At 42.7% G+C, this 19,995-nt stretch overlaps 1 protein-coding gene across 1 annotated transcript in view; it reads left to right on the top strand.

The window, feature by feature from the left end:
• The first annotated feature begins 870 nt into the window (after positions 1-870).
• Positions 871-19,995, top strand: part of LOC146577711 (NACHT, LRR and PYD domains-containing protein 12-like) — a 179,747-nt gene continuing 160,622 nt past the window's right edge. The window contains exons 1-5 of the mRNA XM_085267701.1: positions 871-908; positions 1,036-1,149; positions 5,521-5,597; positions 5,714-7,505; positions 9,016-9,192. Of these exons, the coding sequence (XP_085123827.1) occupies positions 871-908; positions 1,036-1,149; positions 5,521-5,597; positions 5,714-7,505; positions 9,016-9,192 (2,198 nt within the window). The remainder of the gene's footprint in view (positions 909-1,035; positions 1,150-5,520; positions 5,598-5,713; positions 7,506-9,015; positions 9,193-19,995) is intronic.

The raw sequence follows: 19,995 nt of genomic DNA, 5'->3' as shown, positions 1-19,995 counted from the left end.
ATATGAACTGAATGTTTCTTTCAGGCTGTAAAAACCTTATTTATCCTCCATTACAGTCCTGCATTCAGAGCATTACTTCTGTTATATTAGTACATGTATTTTATTCTGATGAACACATGAAACTCTGAGCTGGATTGAATCCATTGAATCAGAGTCCAGGACTCAGACTAAACACACTGAATGTGTCCTGAGCTCGGCCGCTGTTCCACAGTAACTGCTGTCAGAGTCACTGTTACTGAGTTAGCTTAGCCAGCAGAGCAGCTAGCAGTTAGAGTATGAACTCTGTAAGCAGTCAGCTCGGTCCTGGACATGGTTACTGACATAAAGCTGCTCTCTGCAGCCATGTTTGACCTGCTGCTTTGTAGGACTACAGTAATGGAGGATTTGGAGGCTGAACTGGGCTCTGTGACACTTTTTGTAGTGAACTGATGAAAGCTGCGTCTCAGATGGATGTTAGTCCAACACATCAGACACGACCTCTGCAGCTCTCAGTTGATGTGCACATGAATGATTTGTGTTTCCTCTGCAGGTGAAGGTAGAAAGTGTGTGTGAGCTGATGTGAACTGAGCAGCATGGATCAGTGTGAGGACAGAGAGGAGGGAGTCCCTCCCTCTAAAAGCACTCTGTGTGGGGAACATGAGAGCCAGACCAAAGCTCAGAGGTGAGATGACCATCTCTAACTGTCCATGACTCTTCTCCATGTCACAGCTCAGCACTCACATCACTGCTCCATCATTATTCACACTCATACCTCTGTGTGTGTTGTTTTAAAGCCCAGAGCTGTGGGGTGTACCAGGCTCAGCTGGACATAACCCTGAAACTAATCCAGAGCCTGGACCTGAACCCAGCTGTGTTTCCTTAAAGAGCAACATGTCGAAGGGTGTTGGTGTAAACTTTAACAAAAGACTGTTATGTGACAAAGAGTAAGTACATTATTTTTATGAGTTTCACATTGTTCATCATGTCTTTAATTTAATATTTCCAGTTTTTCCTTCCTGTCTCATGAAGCTGTGACATTTATTGTTTTTCTTTTAGGATCAATAAGAGGCCAGAATCTCCTGGACCTGAACCCAGCTGTGTTTCCTTAAAGAGCAACAGGTCGAAGGATTTTGGTGCAAACTTTAAAGGCTGTTCTTCTGCTGCTGAGAGGTAATGTGTGTCTAGATGTTGTTCCTGACTCTGTATTTCTGAATAAATCCTCATGTTTAATATCAGCTCAGCTCTTTTTCACACATTTCTATGTTGGTATGTGAAGCGGTGTGTGTTGGAGTGTTTCCACAAACACAGCAGTCAGAGTGGAAAGAGTGGATGTTGTAGGAGGTGTTTGTGTAGTGAAGAGGCTGAGTGTCTGTAGGACTCCAGCTGCTCCAGCAGGTGTCTCCTTTGTGCTTTGCTTCAAACACAGTGTAGGGAGGAGCTTCCACTCAGGTGTTTCAGGTGTTGCTGGATGGAGGAGGACAAATAGTTTTTCCCTTCAGTGACACTTCAGCAGCTCAATGTTCTGGGAGATGTTTGTCTTTATGAAGGTTTATGGATTCTTGTTCTTACTTTGGTGAAACTGAGCAACACATTTTCCATCTAACATTTAAAGTAAATTTCCAGGTGAATAAAAGATCTGCAGCTGCAGCCTCTGTGATGTTTCACAGTCTGAAAGTAACAAATTCAACCAGAGTTCAAACAAAGGCTTAATATACGTGTGTGTTTGATATAATGCCAACAAGTACAAACAGGTGTTCTTACAGGTCTTAATCACAGAGCTCTGATAAGTCTGGTGACTTTCACACTCAGCAATTTTGCTGCCTTTTATTTTATATTGGCCTTTTTAAAGCCCTTCAAAGTCTCCCACATTCATACAGAGCTTTTAACACCAAACTCCTTTACAGTCCTTCTCCTCTCACACACGATCACACGACTGATTTGTCTGCAGCAGCTGTGTTACTGCTAGTATTTTATTATGTGTGTAATCTCCTCATATTGTTCCTGTGGTTTAGTTTGACTTCCTTCTGCAAACTCAGCTGCTCTGTTGCTGATACACGTCTCCATGAATATGATTGATCAGATGCTGCCAACACCATGTGTTTCATGTGAGCGCTCAGCTGAAACCCTGGGTTGACTTATCGAGTTAATAACAAGCTCCACGTGACTGTGAATGCTAAAGTGAATCCAGATAAAGGAAAGAGACCCTGCTAATGTTGGACTCACTTCTTAGTGTAGATCCCAGGAGGAAGTTCAACATAGCCATTCTTTATGCTAGCTCGACCAAACCTGAGACCACAGTGCAGGATAATGATCATCATCTGTCTCTGTCAAGGACATTTAAAATCCACAAATAACAAACATAATTATATTTGATCATTAAAAATATGTTTTCAATTAAAAAAGCATGAGCACACTGGTGGATTACAGAAACATGAAAACTCGTTAACAGTAAAGTTAATTTAGGTGTAAACAAAGTCTCAAACATACTTAAGTAGAAGGACTGATGTTTGTGTTAAAATACCCTCTTAAAGCTGAAATACTGATTCAACTTCTTTCTCCAAAAGTTGATTCAGTTCATCTGGACGTAGCGTTTTGTGGGAGAAACATTTCGTCTCTCATCCAGGTGACTCCTTCAGTCTCAGCTGACTGCAGGATTCAATCTTATAAACAGGACATTTGCATGATGACTGAAACCTGCCCACTGAAGGAACAATGGGCTGTGAGGTCAGTTCCTTAATCTTAATTATGTAATTCTCATGACCATTGATCAACAACCACTGATCAATGGTCATGAGTACCATTCACAGAGAGTTGGGGAATGGCTGCAATCACAGCATGTAAGATGGTGACAGATGTACCCTTAGGCCCCTCCTCGATTCAGAGATGGTCTTTCCCTTTTCACGTAAATGGCCTCCTTGACTCCGCCTTCAAACCAGCGTTCCTCCCTGTCCGGGATGTTACATCCTCATCATTGAAAGAGTGTCCACTGGCCTGTAGGTGTAAATAGACTGCAGAGTCCTGGCCTGACGAGGTGGCTCTTCTGTGTTGTAGCCAGAGGTTGTTTGGTTTCCCCGATGTATAAATCCTGCCAATCCTCCTGCACTTAACAGCGTACACTATGTTACTCTGTTTGTGTCGGGGGACCCGATCCTTGGGGTGGACCAGTTTTTGGCGCAGCGTGTTTTGGGGTTTAAAAGCCACAGAGACCCAGTGTTTAGAAAAAATGCGACTCAGCTGCTCCGACACTCCTGACACATATGGGATAGCTACAGGTTTTCTCTTAGGCAGCGGTTGTCCTTCTCTCCTGGATCGACTGGAACTTTCTTTAGGAGCCTTTCCAGCTTTGACAAAAGTCCAGCTGGGACACATTTACGCTACGTCCAGATGAACAGAATCAACTTTTGGAGATTTACTTTCCTGGATGATTGAGAATGCATCAAGACGTTCCTCCTAAAGTGTTATTCAGAAAAATGACAAAAAAAGTTTTAAAAATAAGGATTAAAATATTAAAAACTATGTTTTTGAGTTTCCTGATGTAGCACAAAAATATATGAACATAACTGTATATAGGACAGATATTTCACGGTTCTTTTAGGCAGCACCAAAAAACAAAAAGACTATTTTTAAGCTGTCTGAGGTAGTGAGTCAACATGTCACACTGGGTCAAAGGTCAGGGAGTAAAAGTGTGTTTTAAAGGAGGTTTAAAAGCAGCGAGTGAAGGAGCCTGTCGAGGTAAATCGTTCCATAACTGATCAAATTCAGTTGGTGGACCTCTGTGTGAAATCAAGCATCTGGTTCACAGAGAGGATAACCCTCACATGGGCTGTACAACATTATATAGGGAGACATTGTATTTTTATTTTATTTTTTATTCCTATTTATTCTATTTATCCCCTTTGTATATTTTATTTATATCTGTCTCTGTATTTATATATATATGTGTGTGTGTGTGTGTGTGTGTGTGTGTGTGTGTGTATATATATATATATATATATATATATATATATATATATATATGTATATATATGTATATATATATATATATATATAACAATTCTGTAACTGTAACTTCGGTCGTTGCTGTGCTTTTTGGAAGTCGAATTTCCCAGAGGAACCCACCCGAGGGATTAATAAAGTTCTATCTTATCTTATCTCTTATCTTATCTTAAAAACAGAGATTATCGTAGCCATCGTTCTCTCGCATGGACGTGGCAGTCTTGCTGTCTGCTGCGAATCCTCCCCGTACCTCCGTGACCTCGTCTGGTATCTGCTCCCTCCTCTGTAAGAGACAGTAAAGGAAAACACGTCTCTGCCTAGTCTTGAAAATCTAATCTTATCATCCATTGTTCTTCTAGGGCCTCTTCTTCTTGTGGCCTCAGCTAACTGCTAATATTTAAATGGCTAACATTAACATGTGTGCCAGCCAGGTTCACATTTATGATGAACTATGATTAATTAACTGATGTTGAAACTGGAGCTTTACTGACCTCTGAAATTCCTCCTAAAGTGTTATTCAGTGTTGTGACAGTCAGCTGCTTCAGCTGCTGCTGGGATGGGCTGTGGCAAAGAGAACAGAGAAAATCCAAATCAGAGTTTTTCTCTGAATTAAAAGCAAGGAAACAACAATATATTCTACATGGTGAAACTGATGGTTTCTGGTGTTTGGGTCTGTTTTTCTGTATTTATGCAGATAAAGTGTAAACTCAGATGAATTATACCATCAAATGTTAAAGGAAAATATCAGGATGAGTGTCTGTGAGCTGAGAAGGACGTGAAGCGAGCAGTTTATCCCAGAGCTGAAGCTGCTCTGTGTGCAGAGATGAGCTCAGATTCCTGCTGTGATTGATCAACAGTCACAGAAATGTAGACTTGTAGTTATTACTGCAGTATGGTCACAGCAGATACTGATAAACATGTATTATGAGGATGGATGATCAAGTTTCTCACTCTCTCCTTTAAATCTCAGTTTTTTCTTCTTCACAGTTTATCTGTTAATTTATTAATGAATAACACTGAAAGAGTTTCTGTTATATTTCCCCTTGAACATCAGCTTATTAGGGCGGCATTAGGAAATAGCCCCCCCTCCAAAGAATGAATAAATGAATGATGATAATAATAAAATGATTCAAAAGCAGAGCTCAGAGTGGTAGAATGGTCAAACATGGATCCACGGGTGGTTCAACTGCATTTGGTGACGTGACCAAAGCAAATCTTTCAAATAATCCCACCATCAACGGGATGTTGTCTCCTTTACTACGGTTACTTTACTTGGTCACCGTGTGAATTTCTTTGAAATGAACCAAATTCTTTTAATTGTTGGTTGTTGCATATTTAACCTCTACAGTCAGGAAAGGAGGAGATGAGGCCTCAACAATGTTGGGTTGTAGCTGTGCTTCAGGTTAGAGTGAGTGTCCATGGAATAAATGTAAGTCAGTGAACTGGAAACATGACTGTGTTCAAACTTTGTTTTCCTTTTTATAATGAGTCTAATCAAAGGTGGACAGAAGTATCTCCACTGTGACTTTTCTGTGTCACCATCAGAGCTTCTGCACAGTGTGGAGAAAGATCCAGAAGCAGAGCTGGACTGCAGACAGCCAGTCAGAGCAGCTGTGTACAAAGTAAGACTGAACATCTGTCTGCTGATGGACTCATTTCTGAAAACTGGACTTCTTGTGTTGTTCAGACATTGAAGAGTTTTCTTTCTCTTTAGTCTCGTTGTTTTTCTTTCTTTCAGCAGATGTTGGTCTGCAGGAGGTTTTAGATGAACATAAGATCAGTCTGAGGAGGAGATGTGAACGTGTGACTGAAGGAAGTGATGAAACAGGAAGTAGAACCCTCCTCAACAGGATCTACACTGAGCTCTACATCACAGAGGGACAGAGTGAAGAGGTTCATACCCAACATGAGGTGAGGCAGCTGGAGACAGCTTCCAAGATGGACGCCCTCCATGACGCTCCAATCAGGTGCCAGGACATCTTTAAAGCCTTACCTGACCAACAGAGACCCATCAGAGTGGTTCTGACCAACGGCGTGGCTGGTGTTGGAAAAACCTTCTCAGTGCAGAAGTTCACTCTGGACTGGGCAGAGGGCTTGGAGAACCAACATGTCAGTGTGGTGGTTCTGCTTTCATTCAGGGAACTGAACCTGATCAGAGATGAGCAGTACAGTCTTCTGGAGCTGCTCCATGTTTTCCATCCAACATTACAGAAGGTCACAGCAGAGAAGCTGGCTGTCTCTCAGCTTTTGTTCATCTTTGACGGCCTGGATGAAAGCAGACTTTCATTGGATTTCACCAACAGGAAGCTGCTGTCTGATGTCACACAGAAGTCATCAGTCAGCCAGCTGCTGACAAACCTCATCCAGGGGAATCTGCTTCCCTCGGCTCTCGTCTGGATAACTTCCCGACCTGCAGCAGCCAATCAGATCCCTCCTACATGTGTTGACAGGCTAACAGAAGTACGAGGCTTCACTGACGCCCAGAAGGAGGAGTACTTCAGGAGGAGATTCAGTGATGAAGAGCTGTCCAGCAGAATCATCTCCCACATGAAGACATCCAGGAGCCTCCACATCATGTGTAGTATCCCAGTCTTCTGCTGGATCACTGCTACAGTTCTGGAGCACATGTTGACTACAGAGCAGAGAGGAGAGCTGCCCAAGACCCTGACTGACATGTACTCACACTTCCTGCTGGTTCAGACAAAGAGGAAGAAGAACAAGTACCATGAGGGACGTGAGACGAGTCCACAGGAGCTGACGAAGGCTGATAGGAAAGTTCTTCTGAAGCTGGGGAGGCTGGCGTTTGAACACCTGGAGAAAGGAAACATCATGTTCTACCAAGAAGACCTGGAGCAGTGTGGTCTGGATGTGACAGAGGCCTCGGTGTACTCAGGAGTTTGTACAGAGATCTTCAAAAGAGAGTGTGTGATCTTCCAGAAACCAGTCTACTGCTTTGTTCATCTGAGCATTCAGGAGTTTCTGGCTGCAGTCTACATGTTCCACTGTCACACCAACAGGAAGACAAAGGTGCTGAAGAACTTCTTGAGACAAAAATACAACGAGTCCTCTCTGGATGATTTCCTGAGCAGAGCCATGTATAAATCCCTCCAGAGTAAAAATGGCCACCTGGACCTGTTTGTTCGCTTCCTTCATGGCCTCTGTCTGGAGTCCAACCAGAGACTCTTAGTAGGTCTGCTGGGTCAGACAGAGATCAGTCCAGGAACCATCCAGAGAGTCATCAACAACCTGAAGGAGATGAACAGTTATGGAATCTCTCCTGACAGAAGCATCAACATCTTCCACTGTCTGATAGAGATGAACGACCTCTCAGTACATCAGGAGATCCAAGAGTTCCTGAAGTCAGAGAACAGATCAGAGAAGAAACTCTCTGAGATCCAGTGCTCAGCTCTGGCCTTCATGCTGCAGATGTCAGAGGAGGTTCTGGATGAGTTGGACCTGCAGAAGTACAACACATCAGAGCAGGGACGACTGAGACTGATTCCAGCTGTGAGGAACTGCAGAAAGGCTGGGTGAGTCCAGATGTGATCATTAACATCATTGATCAGTGTAGGTTAGTAGTTTAATTTTGAAAATAAAATCAGATTGTAACCACAAAGTGTTTGTGTCCGTACGCTGCAACCTTCCACACCATTCCTTTATTGTACAGACTCAGCAGCAGCTCCATGGATCCCAAATCCAAGAGTGGAGAACAGATTTGAAGTGTGTCACATCCATGCAGTCACAGCTGTTTCCACCATGTTTCCACTGATATTAATCCTGTTCAATGACACGTTTCATATCAGTGAATATGTTCTTTAGGACGTCCACTGACATGTTTAAGTGTCCTGCTGGAAATCACTCAAATCATCCATGAAATCCATGAAAAATCCTTTTAGTGTTTCTAACTTCACCCTCTGTCCTCTCTCTCTCTCCATCCTCCTCACTGCTTCTTTCACTGATAATCACACAAACATCGTATTCAGCTACAAAATAACACAATAATATCATCTGATGATCATTATTATAAGAGCAGGATCCATATTTGATATCAGAGTAACACACTGCTTGGTTATGTGCAGTCCTCATCAGTGACTGTGGGTCAAACAGAAGCTCTCTGATTGGTTGCTGACCTTGGTCACCTGTCCACTCTCACCTGTTTGTGTTTGCTCTCTCTTTGCTGTCTCCTTCCTCTCTCTCCTTTCTCTCCCTCTCTGTCTTTGTACGTCACTCAGGTCCAATGGAAACAGTGACCTTTACAAACCAATCAAAGACAAACTGATCCATGTCAGGTTATAACAATATTCAAAGTTAATACAGGCTGCTGCTGGACACAGACAGGTAACATCATTTTGACTTGCTGTCACCTGGATCTGGACTCATAAACACTGAAGCCCTGAACAGGAATACAAATCATTTTCTGCCAACTAGCGACACACCAGCAGATAATGGCTCAGAAAGCTAAAATGAGCCAATCATTTCTGTGTTTAGTTCCCCTGAAATCAGATCTGATATCAGCAGCTCTGAGTTCATTCATCATTATTGTCCAGTGATGAGATTTCTGCTCCGTTTGGTAACAGTCAGCAGGTTTTTCCTGCGTGTGGACGTGAACAGTCGTACCTGACAGCAGGTAGCAAACAGAGATCATCTTTCCAGCTGGAACTCTTCACTGAGCTGAACTCATTCAAAATGTTCTGGAGTCAAAACAGGAAACAGTCCAAATGTGTGTCTTCACTCTGACTCTGGATCAGATCTCAGTGACAGACTGTGGACATTATGGAAGCCTAAATGTGACACCAGCTTCCTCCTTCATCTGCAGATTAAAGCCAAACAAAGATTCTCATTAAAAGTCTGCAGGTCTGAGAGAGACTCAATCGTTGTGTCATGTCAAACACAGTAAGAGGAGCTGAAGCACAGATGTGAAGAGCAGATTCATCAGATTATGACCTCACTCTGTTTTGTCTTCATATACATTCAGTCTGTGTTTATAATGCAGATTTTCTGCTTTTATAATAACACATTTTATATTTTCTATCATCACAGACTGACTCAGTGTTGGCTCTCAGAGTCTCACTGTGAAGTTGTGGCCTCAGCTCTGAAGTCCAGCCCCTCCCATCTGACACAGCTGGACATGAGTGGAAATGATGACCTCCAGGATTCAGGTGTGAAGCTTCTGTGTGCTGGACTGGAGAGTCCAAACTGTCGACTGGAGACTCTGAGGTGAGTTCACTGACTGCGGCTGTTGTTGTTTTTCTATATTTCAGGTCTTTGATGGATGTTTGAAACTTTCTTCAGTTCCTAAATGTTCAGGATGTGTCTGAAGACAAATGTGAAGAAGTTTGAGTGCTTTCAGAAATGTTGTCTTTCCAAACGACTGAACAACAGTTTTTCCTTTTGGCTCCAAACAGAAGTGACAGACTTGAGCAGGGTTCATTTAAAGGCTGACAGAAGTGGAGTGGTGACGGGGAGATGTTTGACAGGACAGTGTTTCAGCCTCCACAGGTTCATGTTGTGCTCCATCAGTCAGTGAAGATGAAGTCGGTGCTGATGAGGCTGTAGAGTGTGTGAGGGATGTGAATGAGGATGATGAAGATCTGATGATAGCAGATAAAAACAGGCTGCAGAGACTTTGAGCCATACAGGGCACACAGTGTGTGTACAGAACAGCTGAAATCATTATGGAGGCCTCACTGGGATATGGAAGCATCACAGTACAGCTTCAGTGAAGCTTTAAAGTCTCTGATATGAGATGAGAAATGAAGCAGCCAGAGCTTTTTCATGAGTGGAAACCCACTGTGACTGTGAGCTGCTGCTACAGCCTCCAGATTAGCCAGCAGCTCATCCTGCTCAACATTTCCTCACCAACTTTAATGGAAGTGTGATGTTTTCAGCTGGAGTGATGGTCAGGGTGGCCTCCCTCTCCTCTTCTTCTCCTCTTCCTCTTTCCTTTGTAAAGCCACTTCTGCTGCTTTCATTCATTTGGAAGTCCTGTAGCTGAGTTTGGGAGAGACTAACAGCCTCGGCAGCAGAGGGGAGAAAGGCTGTAACTGTTGGGTCTGTGTTTCCACAAGCCCCGCTAATTCTAGAGACTTATTCATCATGAAGAAAACAAGACAGTCGATCGATCCATTACTTGCGCAAGGGAGGCCTCGTCTGTGTCCAGCACGACAATGACCCCAATGGTGGCCTCCTCTCGCTGCCTTTTATTGACAATCTTCAAACAATAGTTTACAAAGCACCTCCCCTTGCAACCCCCCTTTGGTTACATAGACAAGGCACTGTATGTAAGTGTGTGTGAGTGTGTGTGTGTGTGTGTGTGTGTGTGTGTGTGTGACCTCCTGCTGACCAAAGTGTCATAAACCCAGGAAGTTTACATCAAAAGAAACAGATCTTTCAGATAGGATGTATCTACAATAAAACCTCCCCCAGCACAGAGTGGTTGGAAAGGTGGTCAGGATCAAAGGAATGGCTTTGATCCTACTGCTTAAACTAAGACTGTACAAATTTAAGAAACACAATGGCAACATTCAACAATTAGACTTAACATTTCCCTCCTTTTTGTCATTGTTCTTAAATTTCAACTTATGCACCCTTTGTTTGGACAGTGTCAGTATAGATTTCATTCATACACAGTAAACTACATCCTATACATAAGCAAATCAGTATCAACAGTCCAAAAACAGGAATTAATTTTTTCAAAAGAAGATGCCACCAAGGACCAGACGGTAACCAAGCTATCCAGCCTTGTGGCGGATCTACTCCTGTCGTGCAATTCATTATGTATTTCTTCAAGTAAACAACTGAATGTCAAAGGTCAAACAAGAAGAATCATCATTCTCAAAAATCATATGTCACTACAATCCAACTGTATACAGACATAGGTATTTAAACGCATCAGTTGACTTTATTGTTTGTCCATATGGCTCTCAGCTAACTTCAAAGCTGCAGCCTGGTCAACACCCTTCTTTATGACTCCTATCAACCCCCCAAATCTTTTCACTGTAGGCATCCTGTGGGGGTTAGAGTCAACTGGTGAATTATCTGCATTTACAACTCTTCTCCTGTCCTGTTGTCACCACAGAAAAAGCTTTGTAAAGGAAATTGGATCAAGCTGTTTTGAACTTCTTGGCTCGAAACCTCAAGTGTTCATGATGTAATGTAGACAAAAGGCTTCTCTGTTTACATCCTTCTTGCAGAAAACAAAAAGAATAGGTGATGTTGCCATGTTCCATGGTTGATCTCCAACTTGGGCTAATCCATTGTCCTTCATACACATAGGCAATTGGCCTGTTTCCAGTTCGTTTAGCTGTTCAATGTCCTGCAGCAAGTCATATTCTTTGAGTCAGACGAGCAGGTCTGTCTCACCAGAGCAGTTCACCTTCCCAGCTACTGGTGAATCAACCTTCCATTCAGGTTCAGAGCAGTTGAAAAGTTGGCAGTGTTCCCAGATGTGTTGCTAAAGCAACCAGACAAACTGCCTCGCTCTCAGTGATGCTATAGGGCCACAGTCCAGAAGAATGTGTAGCCAGTGGCATCACAAGCATAACCATTGGTCTCATTCTTTATGTGAGCGGTTGTGTTCTTAAACTGCCACCAGTAGTTGTTGAAAACCCATGCTGGTACTGGGTGTGGTTTGCTCTGTTCCAGTGCGCTCCCTGTCATCCCACTCAGGGTCCACAGGCACAAGAAGATGCACAGCACATTCCCAGCCATTCTGATGAGTACCTGTGGCTCCGTTGGTTTCTTCACCGGATTGAGACGAGGGGCCCTGGAGGCTTTCCCCCCCCTTTGTTCCCGGTCTTCCTGCCACTTACTCCGAGCTGGCCTGGATGTGTGTCACCTTCTTGCAGTGCGCTTGATATATCCAAGTGTTCCTTCCAGCAATCTTCACTGCTGTGGTCGTCGTCAGCAGCATCCGATATGGACCTTCCCACCATGGACTGGACCAGCACTTCCTCTCCATGGCCTTATCAACATCCAATCTCCAGACTTCAGACTCTGCTCCTGCGGAGAAACAGAATCATCTGGCAGATCATTTGTTCTCATGACTACTTTACTTTTAAACATTTTCAAGCATCTAATCTGCTAATACGCTCTCTCTTCTGCTTTTCTATCATCACTACAGAAGACTGGAACTCTAAATGCTCTAACATGTGTAATCTCAAAGAGTCAGACCATTCTCTGTTGGAGTAATCCTCATGTACTTATTCTATACAGTCTAACCATGTCCTGCCTGTCTTCCTAAATCTTAACTTTACTATTCCATTAGTTCTCTCTGCCTGCAAAAGTTTTTTTTTTTAAAAAAGTATTTAATAATCCTAGAATGAGTATAACGACTGCTCATTTCCCTCCTGTTTGAGACATGGCAAAGCCAATGGCTCAAAATAGCAGCAGTCTTATACAAATTATCAGGCAGTACTGGTTTATCACACAGATAAAAAATCATCCTGCAAGCTTGCTCCCTCTGTAAGTCACAACTGTTTTCCTGCTGTAGGTGAGTGGGCCTGCATGTCTGCTGATGCTGTACTGATAAAAGGTTAACACCATGTTTAACTACAGCTGCTTCTTTTGTGATCTTATCTGCAAAAACTTTCCCTAATGCAACTGGATCTTTCCCTCACATGTGTGCTGCACATTTACAAACGGCAATTCTACTGGTTAATAACACTGCCTCCAGCAGATTTTGCAAGAGTTTGGTGTGTTCTGCAGGTTTCCCTGTAGAGGTTGTCACACCTCGTCTCACTCACTGCACTACAAAGAAATGTACAGTAGCAAATGTATACTGCCTATCAGTGTATATTGTCTCTCTACAGCTTTACACACTTCCGTTAAAGCTAGCATCTCTGCTGCTCAAGCAAATATGAAACATGCTAGTTGTCCTTCATAGATAACTCTCTCTCACTGTCTGCTACAGTAAAACGTGTTCTAGTCTGTCCCTCTGCTGTTGTAAAACTCAAACCATCAGCAAACCAAACCTTTCCCTCAACGAGTGGCACATCTATTAAGTCATCCCTCAGCTTACACTTCTTCTCCTCGCGCTCTCTACACTCATGAGAAGTGCCCTCCTCCGTTGGCAAAAAGGGTTGGACAGATTCAGAATTGTGCACCACTTTATGGTAATATGTGTGGTTGTGAGAGTAACATTAAAGACAAGTGTCTTGTAGGTGTCAGAAATGTAAGTTTAGTCTGCAGTAGTAGACATCTACCTCGTGTGGAACTAACAATGTCAAAAGGTGAAATAAACTATTGAAACATTGTACAGCTTAAACTGCTGCACATACTGATCTCACGCATGGAGGTAAAGCACGAGCAACTAGAGCTAATCTTTTAGGATAGTAAGTTACTGGCTTCACTTGTGGAAAAAGTGCTGTTAGTTATTTTACATTCACCTGGCATTTGTGCTGTTCACAGAACCACAAGTCCATCGCTGGACCTCCTCTGCGCTGTCACTTTCTGGAGCTTGGCACGCTCCCTCAGGTTCCATTTTCCAACGCTGCTGAAGATTTAACCCTAGAACACTATCGCTATAAATAGTAACACGATCACTAATGCCGGGTGATTTTTACCCGATATAATATAACCAATGAAAAGTAATCAAATATATCAAAATATGACAACACATGACAAATTAGAGTGGTCTTCTTTTACTTTCAACTGTACCATGTCTAACAAAATGAAAAATAAAACTCCTGAAACAAAATAATGACTCTGGAAAGCTGGTCTTTGGTCCACCCATTCCTGGGACATTTGAGACTTCCCTGGTGATGGCACAGGCTCCTCGACACGCAAACAGCTTAGTTGTCTTCCTTAACGTCAACGTCGAAACTCTTTCATCTTATTTAAGATTTGCTGTGCAAAGTCTCCTCGTGACGATCCTTTGGAAGACCAGTAACACAGCTCTCTGTGCTGAAGGTGATCTCCGATCCTCCTGAAAACTCTCTCCTGGCCTCAGCTTCCATCTTGTGGACGATCCTCTCAGTCACTCCTTCTCGTCATGGCACCTCACGATATCTACAAATTAAAAAATGACACTCCTCTCGCCACACGGCTTTCGCCATGTGTCAACTCCCCAATGAGACATGTACAAGAGTGTTGCACAGTCTCCCTAAAACAATCTCCAAGGTTTGTCCCTTGGAGCAGCTTCACTCCAAGCTGTAACCCTGTGTAAAAACATTAGTCAGCATTGAAATGTTCAGCTTGTTTAGCTCCCAGCTCCTGTATCCTAGAAGACAAAGTCTTAAAATTAAAACAACTTCACATTTGCAACCAACTATAGATCATAAGAGTAATAAAGTATTCAGCATCACAGAGACAAGTATCATTGCAGGTTTATTCTAAACTCATTAAACTCCTACTTTTTCCCATAATTTGTTCCAAATCATTTAACATCTCACCGTCATTCCACATTGTAATCAGTGACGTCCCTTAAGTTTGTTACTCACCATGAGCCCAACAGTGTGGTCAGATAATGGGCCCCGATGTAACTATTCTGTAACCACTGCACATCTGTTCAATTGTCACTCGTCTGTCTGTGCTGAATCCTTTACAAGCACTCTTAAAGAAAAACAACATTAGCCAAACACAAGGTTCATCCCGGTTGTCAGGTGTCGGCCATCCAGATTCCAGAGGAGCTGTGAAAAGTCATAAAGTTAACACTCGCTGTGGAAAAAGTAACAATGGTCTCATCACAGTATGTCTCACACTGCATTCATTTCTTCCCTGTAACATTCTCTCAAAAACACAGTGTAATTTCATCATCAACATATAGCCTGTAACTACAGTTCTCTTCATACAAAATCTCAGTAATCCTGTGGTAGAGAAACATCATTAAGTTGTGTCCTGCTGTAAACCACATGATCAAATCACATGATTAACCATCTGCTGTAAAGAGAAATGTAAATGTTAGCGCTGCGCAGGTGTGTACACTCTTTCTCACAGTAATCTCTGTGAGCAACACAAGGTAGTGAATGACACACACATGGTAAATTCACAGACACAGAAAATTTTAAACTAAAAAGGTAAAATTTTCAGAGTTCACATAGTCATGTGACCCAAGTTTCCTCCTGTGGTCTCCTTCTGCTCCTGCAACAGAGACACACACAGAGACACATCCACACCTTTGTCAGGTGGGGGTTGACTTCACACAATGGTGTTAAGTCAGTCAGTCTTGTCAGCTTTTGTCAGTCAGTCAGTTTCCCATTTATTTTAAAACTCTTACTCATTCACTCAGTGATTCCTTCTTTTGCTAATTGTGGAAATTATCGTCGCATCCGTTTCCACGCTCAGCAAAACAACGTCATTTCAAAAAGAAAAATAATTTAGACTGGATTTTCTCGCTGAATCCTTTTGGACAGGAACTTGTCTCAAATAAGTGGATTTCTCCTGAGCCCATTTTAATTTTGGAGAAGCTCACTTTGCAACAGTTTTCTCGACGACGCTTCGATTCTGATCGTGCTCAAACAGAGATCATCAAACAAAACTTTCAGTGCACCATGAAAGTAACAAAATAAAAGAAAGAAAATAAAGGAAATCAAAGGAAAGAAAGGCCTTGTTTAAGTCATGACACGTGTTCTTCATGCCAGGGGGATAAATCGTCACAACCCAATTGGCAGGCTCAACTTAAATAACAAAAGACAAATCAAACAGCCAGTTTAATCTCAAACATTCATCCAATCAGCCATACACACAACATACAGCATAACCCTGTTGTCTTAGCACATAATAAGTTTTAGTTCTCATGTAACTAAATGTGTGCCATGGTAAAACTTCTTCACACACCAGAAACTCACAATCAGCTCACTCAGCTCACTCATTTAAGACCTCTCATCTATGATGCAACCATCTGTCCTCCTATAATATTCAGTCCACTAGTCTATGTATCACTTTCATCTTACTAGTGACTTGGACAAGATGACAAACAGAATCTCATGCTTAAGATGCTGTCTGGTCTTCATGAGTATCATTTATGTGTAAATGCATGTAGGGTTAGTATAGTTAATGCATTTTCAGTATGTTTTTGTGTTCTTCTCTCATCACACTTTCATTATTCTCATCACTGCTTAAAACAACACACATCTCTCTCTGTTTTTTTTTCTTTAACTGTACTTTTCTCCAAAACAGAAAATAGCATTACAGCTGTTTCAGACTTAGAAACACCAAACACTCTTCGTGCTATCATTCATCCACACAACTATTTTATTTCTTTTTGTCCACTGGGCAGGTGACCTGCAGAATCACGTCTGCCCCAGCTGGATACCTTTCACACACACCATGACGTCAGACACACTCACGGACTGGATCAGGAGAAAAACTTTCTTCATCTTCACACTCTGGGACAGAAACACCATATGTTTTTTTTGTTTGTTTGTTTGTTTTGTGTCAGGGATGGATATGTAGTTGTAACGTTTGTGTTCACTAACTTTACTTTCTGTTTCCTACCCTGCCCAGTCTGTCTTGGACTCAATGCTTCTCCCAATGTCTCTCCATACTCAGCCTCTGCTCTCTCACGCTCTTCTCTGGCTCTACTTTCTGCTAACATTCTTGCTTCTCTCCTCTTCTGAACCTGCTCCAGCCACAACTTAGCAATTGCTAACTGCAATTCCTTCCTCTGCTTCGCTTTACCTGTTTTACCAGCTACACTTACAGCTATTCTTTCTACCAGCATTTTACACTGAACTTCCACTAATGTCCCTTCAAATCCACATTTCTTACGCCAACAACCTACATACTGCGTGCTGCCTGGTAAAAATTTCTCCATAAATTTTAAATCTCCTTCTAAGGCAGACTTACACATTTTATTCTCCATTAACAATCAGCCCGCACACACACACAACATAGGCCTATCGCTTGCGTCTGCACGCACAGCTAGCGCTCTCTGTTGAAAACTCTCAAACGCCCCAAATGGCGGAGATTCCGGACTCCTTCCCGGCGGAGACGCCGAACCTAGGTTATCTCCACGCCCCAAATGGCGGAGAACTCTCTACGCCCCAAATGGCGGAGAAGCCTGCGTCTCTCTCACGCGGCTAGCGCGCTCCCGGACTCACGTTTAACGCACAGCCCGTAGCCGCTCTCTAAGGCCTTCTGTACTCACTGTTTGTTTACGTTCATGGGAAGAGCCTCTGGATCCCGTCAATCGTCATCCATCCCGAGGGGAGGTCAGGAGCAAACTTCCCGGCCTGGTGGCAAGCCAAAAACACCAGGGCTTTACGTCAATCATCCCAGACGTTGCGGTGGCGTCCTCTCCCTCTCCTCGGTGGATGCAATGTGTTAGGCTCCGGCTCCGAAGGACCAAATAAATGTTGGGTCTGTGTTTCCACAAGCCCCGCTAATTCTAGAGACTTATTCATCATGAAGAAAACAAGACAGTCGATCGATCCATTACTTGCGCAAGGGAGGCCTCGTCTGTGTCCAGCACGACAATGACCCCAATGGTGGCCTCCTCTCGCTGCCTTTTATTGACAATCTTCAAACAATAGTTTACAAAGCACCTCCCCTTGCAACCCCCCTTTGGTTACATAGACAAGGCACTGTATGTAAGTGTGTGTGTGTGTGTTACCTCCTGCTGACCAAAGGGTCATAAACCCAGGAAGCTTACATCAAAAGAAACAGATCTTTCAGATAGGATGTATCTACAATAAAACCTCCCCCAGCACAGAGTGGTTGGAGAGGTGGTCAGGATCAAAGGAATGGCTTTGATCCTACTGCTTAAACTAAGACTGTACAAATTTAAGAAACACAATGGCAACATTCAACAATTAGACTTAACAGTAACACCACCACTTTACTCTGTTCTACCTGTCACATCATTTTATCAGGAATCAAATATGCTCATGTTTTTACTATGTTTGTCTTGAAGATGTAAGAAGATCACATGGTGCTTTTTATTATTGTGTTGGTTTGTTTGCTGTCTCTTGGATGGAGCCCAGCTGTGCGTGGCCCCTGGGCCTGTGGTCAGAGTGTGTGCTGGATAATCCGGCCCAGGATGAGGCCAAACTGACATGGGATGAAATGTCTGTCACATAATTGAGCTTTGTCAGAAATGTACGACTTTAATGTGAAACATTCAGAGTTTTTTCTCTTGTTGTGTTTGAAGCAAAGTTACAGAGGTTTGATTACAGACACAGCTGAGAGTTTGTAATCTGTCATCATTTTAAAAGGTTTACATTTCTTCAGTATATCCACATTTGCAGCTGGTACCTCAACCTCCACTTGTCCAACACAACTGCTGTCCACTGCCTCCATGACATTGTGATTTTGCTGTTGGTCTTCTGTCAGATCTTCATCAATCACTTCTGCACGGGGCACACCTTCAGACTCTGCAGCTGCATAACGAAAGCCTGTAAGATAAAATTAGACATAAGGTAAATGTACACCAATATTCCAATGACAGGTGTGTGATTCATCTGGAAGTTATGTGCGGATTAGTGTACAGTGATAGCAATTTAGTATGTTTTTAGAGGGGGGGGGGTTGTTTACCTCCGATGGGTGCTCTTTTTCGCTTCCGTTGCATACGCCTTGAGTGCCGGTCCGAGTCTGATACAGGTATGTCGTCATGCCCCATGTGCAGTGTTGGTGCCCAGTCTGGATTTGTTACATCCATTTCATATGCTGGTTTGCCTGCAATAATGCCAAATCATAAGCTACTCAGTCGACATGATGTGGTTCTGCAGCATCACACATTAGCATGTTTTATCTCATTATCTATGACCTCAGCACGTTGAAAATAACACTAAAAGCCTTTCAAGAGTGATATGAATTAATTTAGAACTCACCGGAAAGAAAATGCCGTGAGCAAACCAACAAAAAGCTGGGGATTGCAGAGAACTCGATATCCGCTCGTCTCACCGCTGCAATCCAAGCCTGACGTCTTTGTTTAGTAATATCGGATACATGGGATCCCTCACGTTGCCTCCAGGATGGAAAACGATGAAAAGAGAGCCCGTTATCCAGCTTCTTGCCTTCACGATCGTGTGATCTAACGTTGCAACCGACAACACAACACGTACGATCCATAGCTGAAATGGTATCCTTTGGCTGGCCTACTGTCATGGCGGAAGGGGGCGTGGCCCATCTCCCGTGACATCACGCTCCAAAGCCCTGTAGGTGGGAAAATGTACCATGTCGACCAATCAAAAATGATATGGAAACATGACATTTGGTTGTTTAGCAAAAGGGGGAAGTTTTAGGAGTGACCGGCAAGAGAGAGCGAGTGAGCGAAAGAGAGAGAGAGTTTTGATACGTGAGAGATTTGTGACGTTTACCGTGTTTGGTCTCAAGTTAGTTTGTTGTCTTGTGTATTTAGTGTGTAGCTGTTGTTTTGTTTTGTGTGTCAGTTCTACTAGTGATCGTCACAGTTGCTGCCTTAAAGCCAACAAAGGCAGATTGCAGTGTAAACGCTGAGTGACACACCTGCTGTCAGACCTGCAGGTTTATCCCTGTGCTGTTCTCATATGTGTTAGAGTGACACAAACTATTGTTTGACACCTGATTGTTCTGTAAATAGTTTGAAATGATTATATGAAAAACGTCTGAGCCTTGGCTGCATTTTTTGGTAAATAGTACCATATAACTTTGTTGTTTGCAAAATGTGTGCGTATTTTTAAAAATGTACAATCTCTATTTGCATTTCAAGTTATGAAGATGATTCGTTAAACATGTGTGTGGTTTTTACAGTCAAAATATCACTTTCTACTTGTATTTTAAATTTTGTCTGAATTTAGATAAATTGTGCTGATACAGTTGGTCAAAATGAGAAAATAACAGATTGGCAAGATAAACTGTTTTTAAAGGTAAAATATAGAGGCCACATCAAAAGTAGTCAAGAAGGGTTAAAGGCTAAAAGCAAAGTTGTCACCAAGTACTGTTTATATTTGTGTGTATTGCTGCAGCTTTTTTGAGTATTAATTTGGTGCCTTTGTGTGAAATAATGGTATTGTGAGTGATCCATATAGTCACAAAGAATAGCCACTTGTTTCTGTGCTACCAAAGTTCCCCGGCTTTCATTCAAAATGTGTTTATCGTCAG

Source organism: Mchenga conophoros, linkage group LG3 (genome assembly GCF_057382185.1).
Source record: "Mchenga conophoros isolate Kocher_MC1m ecotype Shallow Benthic linkage group LG3, M_conophoros_male_GT1.1, whole genome shotgun sequence".
NCBI lineage: Eukaryota > Metazoa > Chordata > Actinopteri > Cichliformes > Cichlidae > Mchenga > Mchenga conophoros.
The sequence above is the reverse complement of the archived record's forward strand: the minus strand, read 5'-3'. Positions and strand labels throughout refer to the sequence as shown.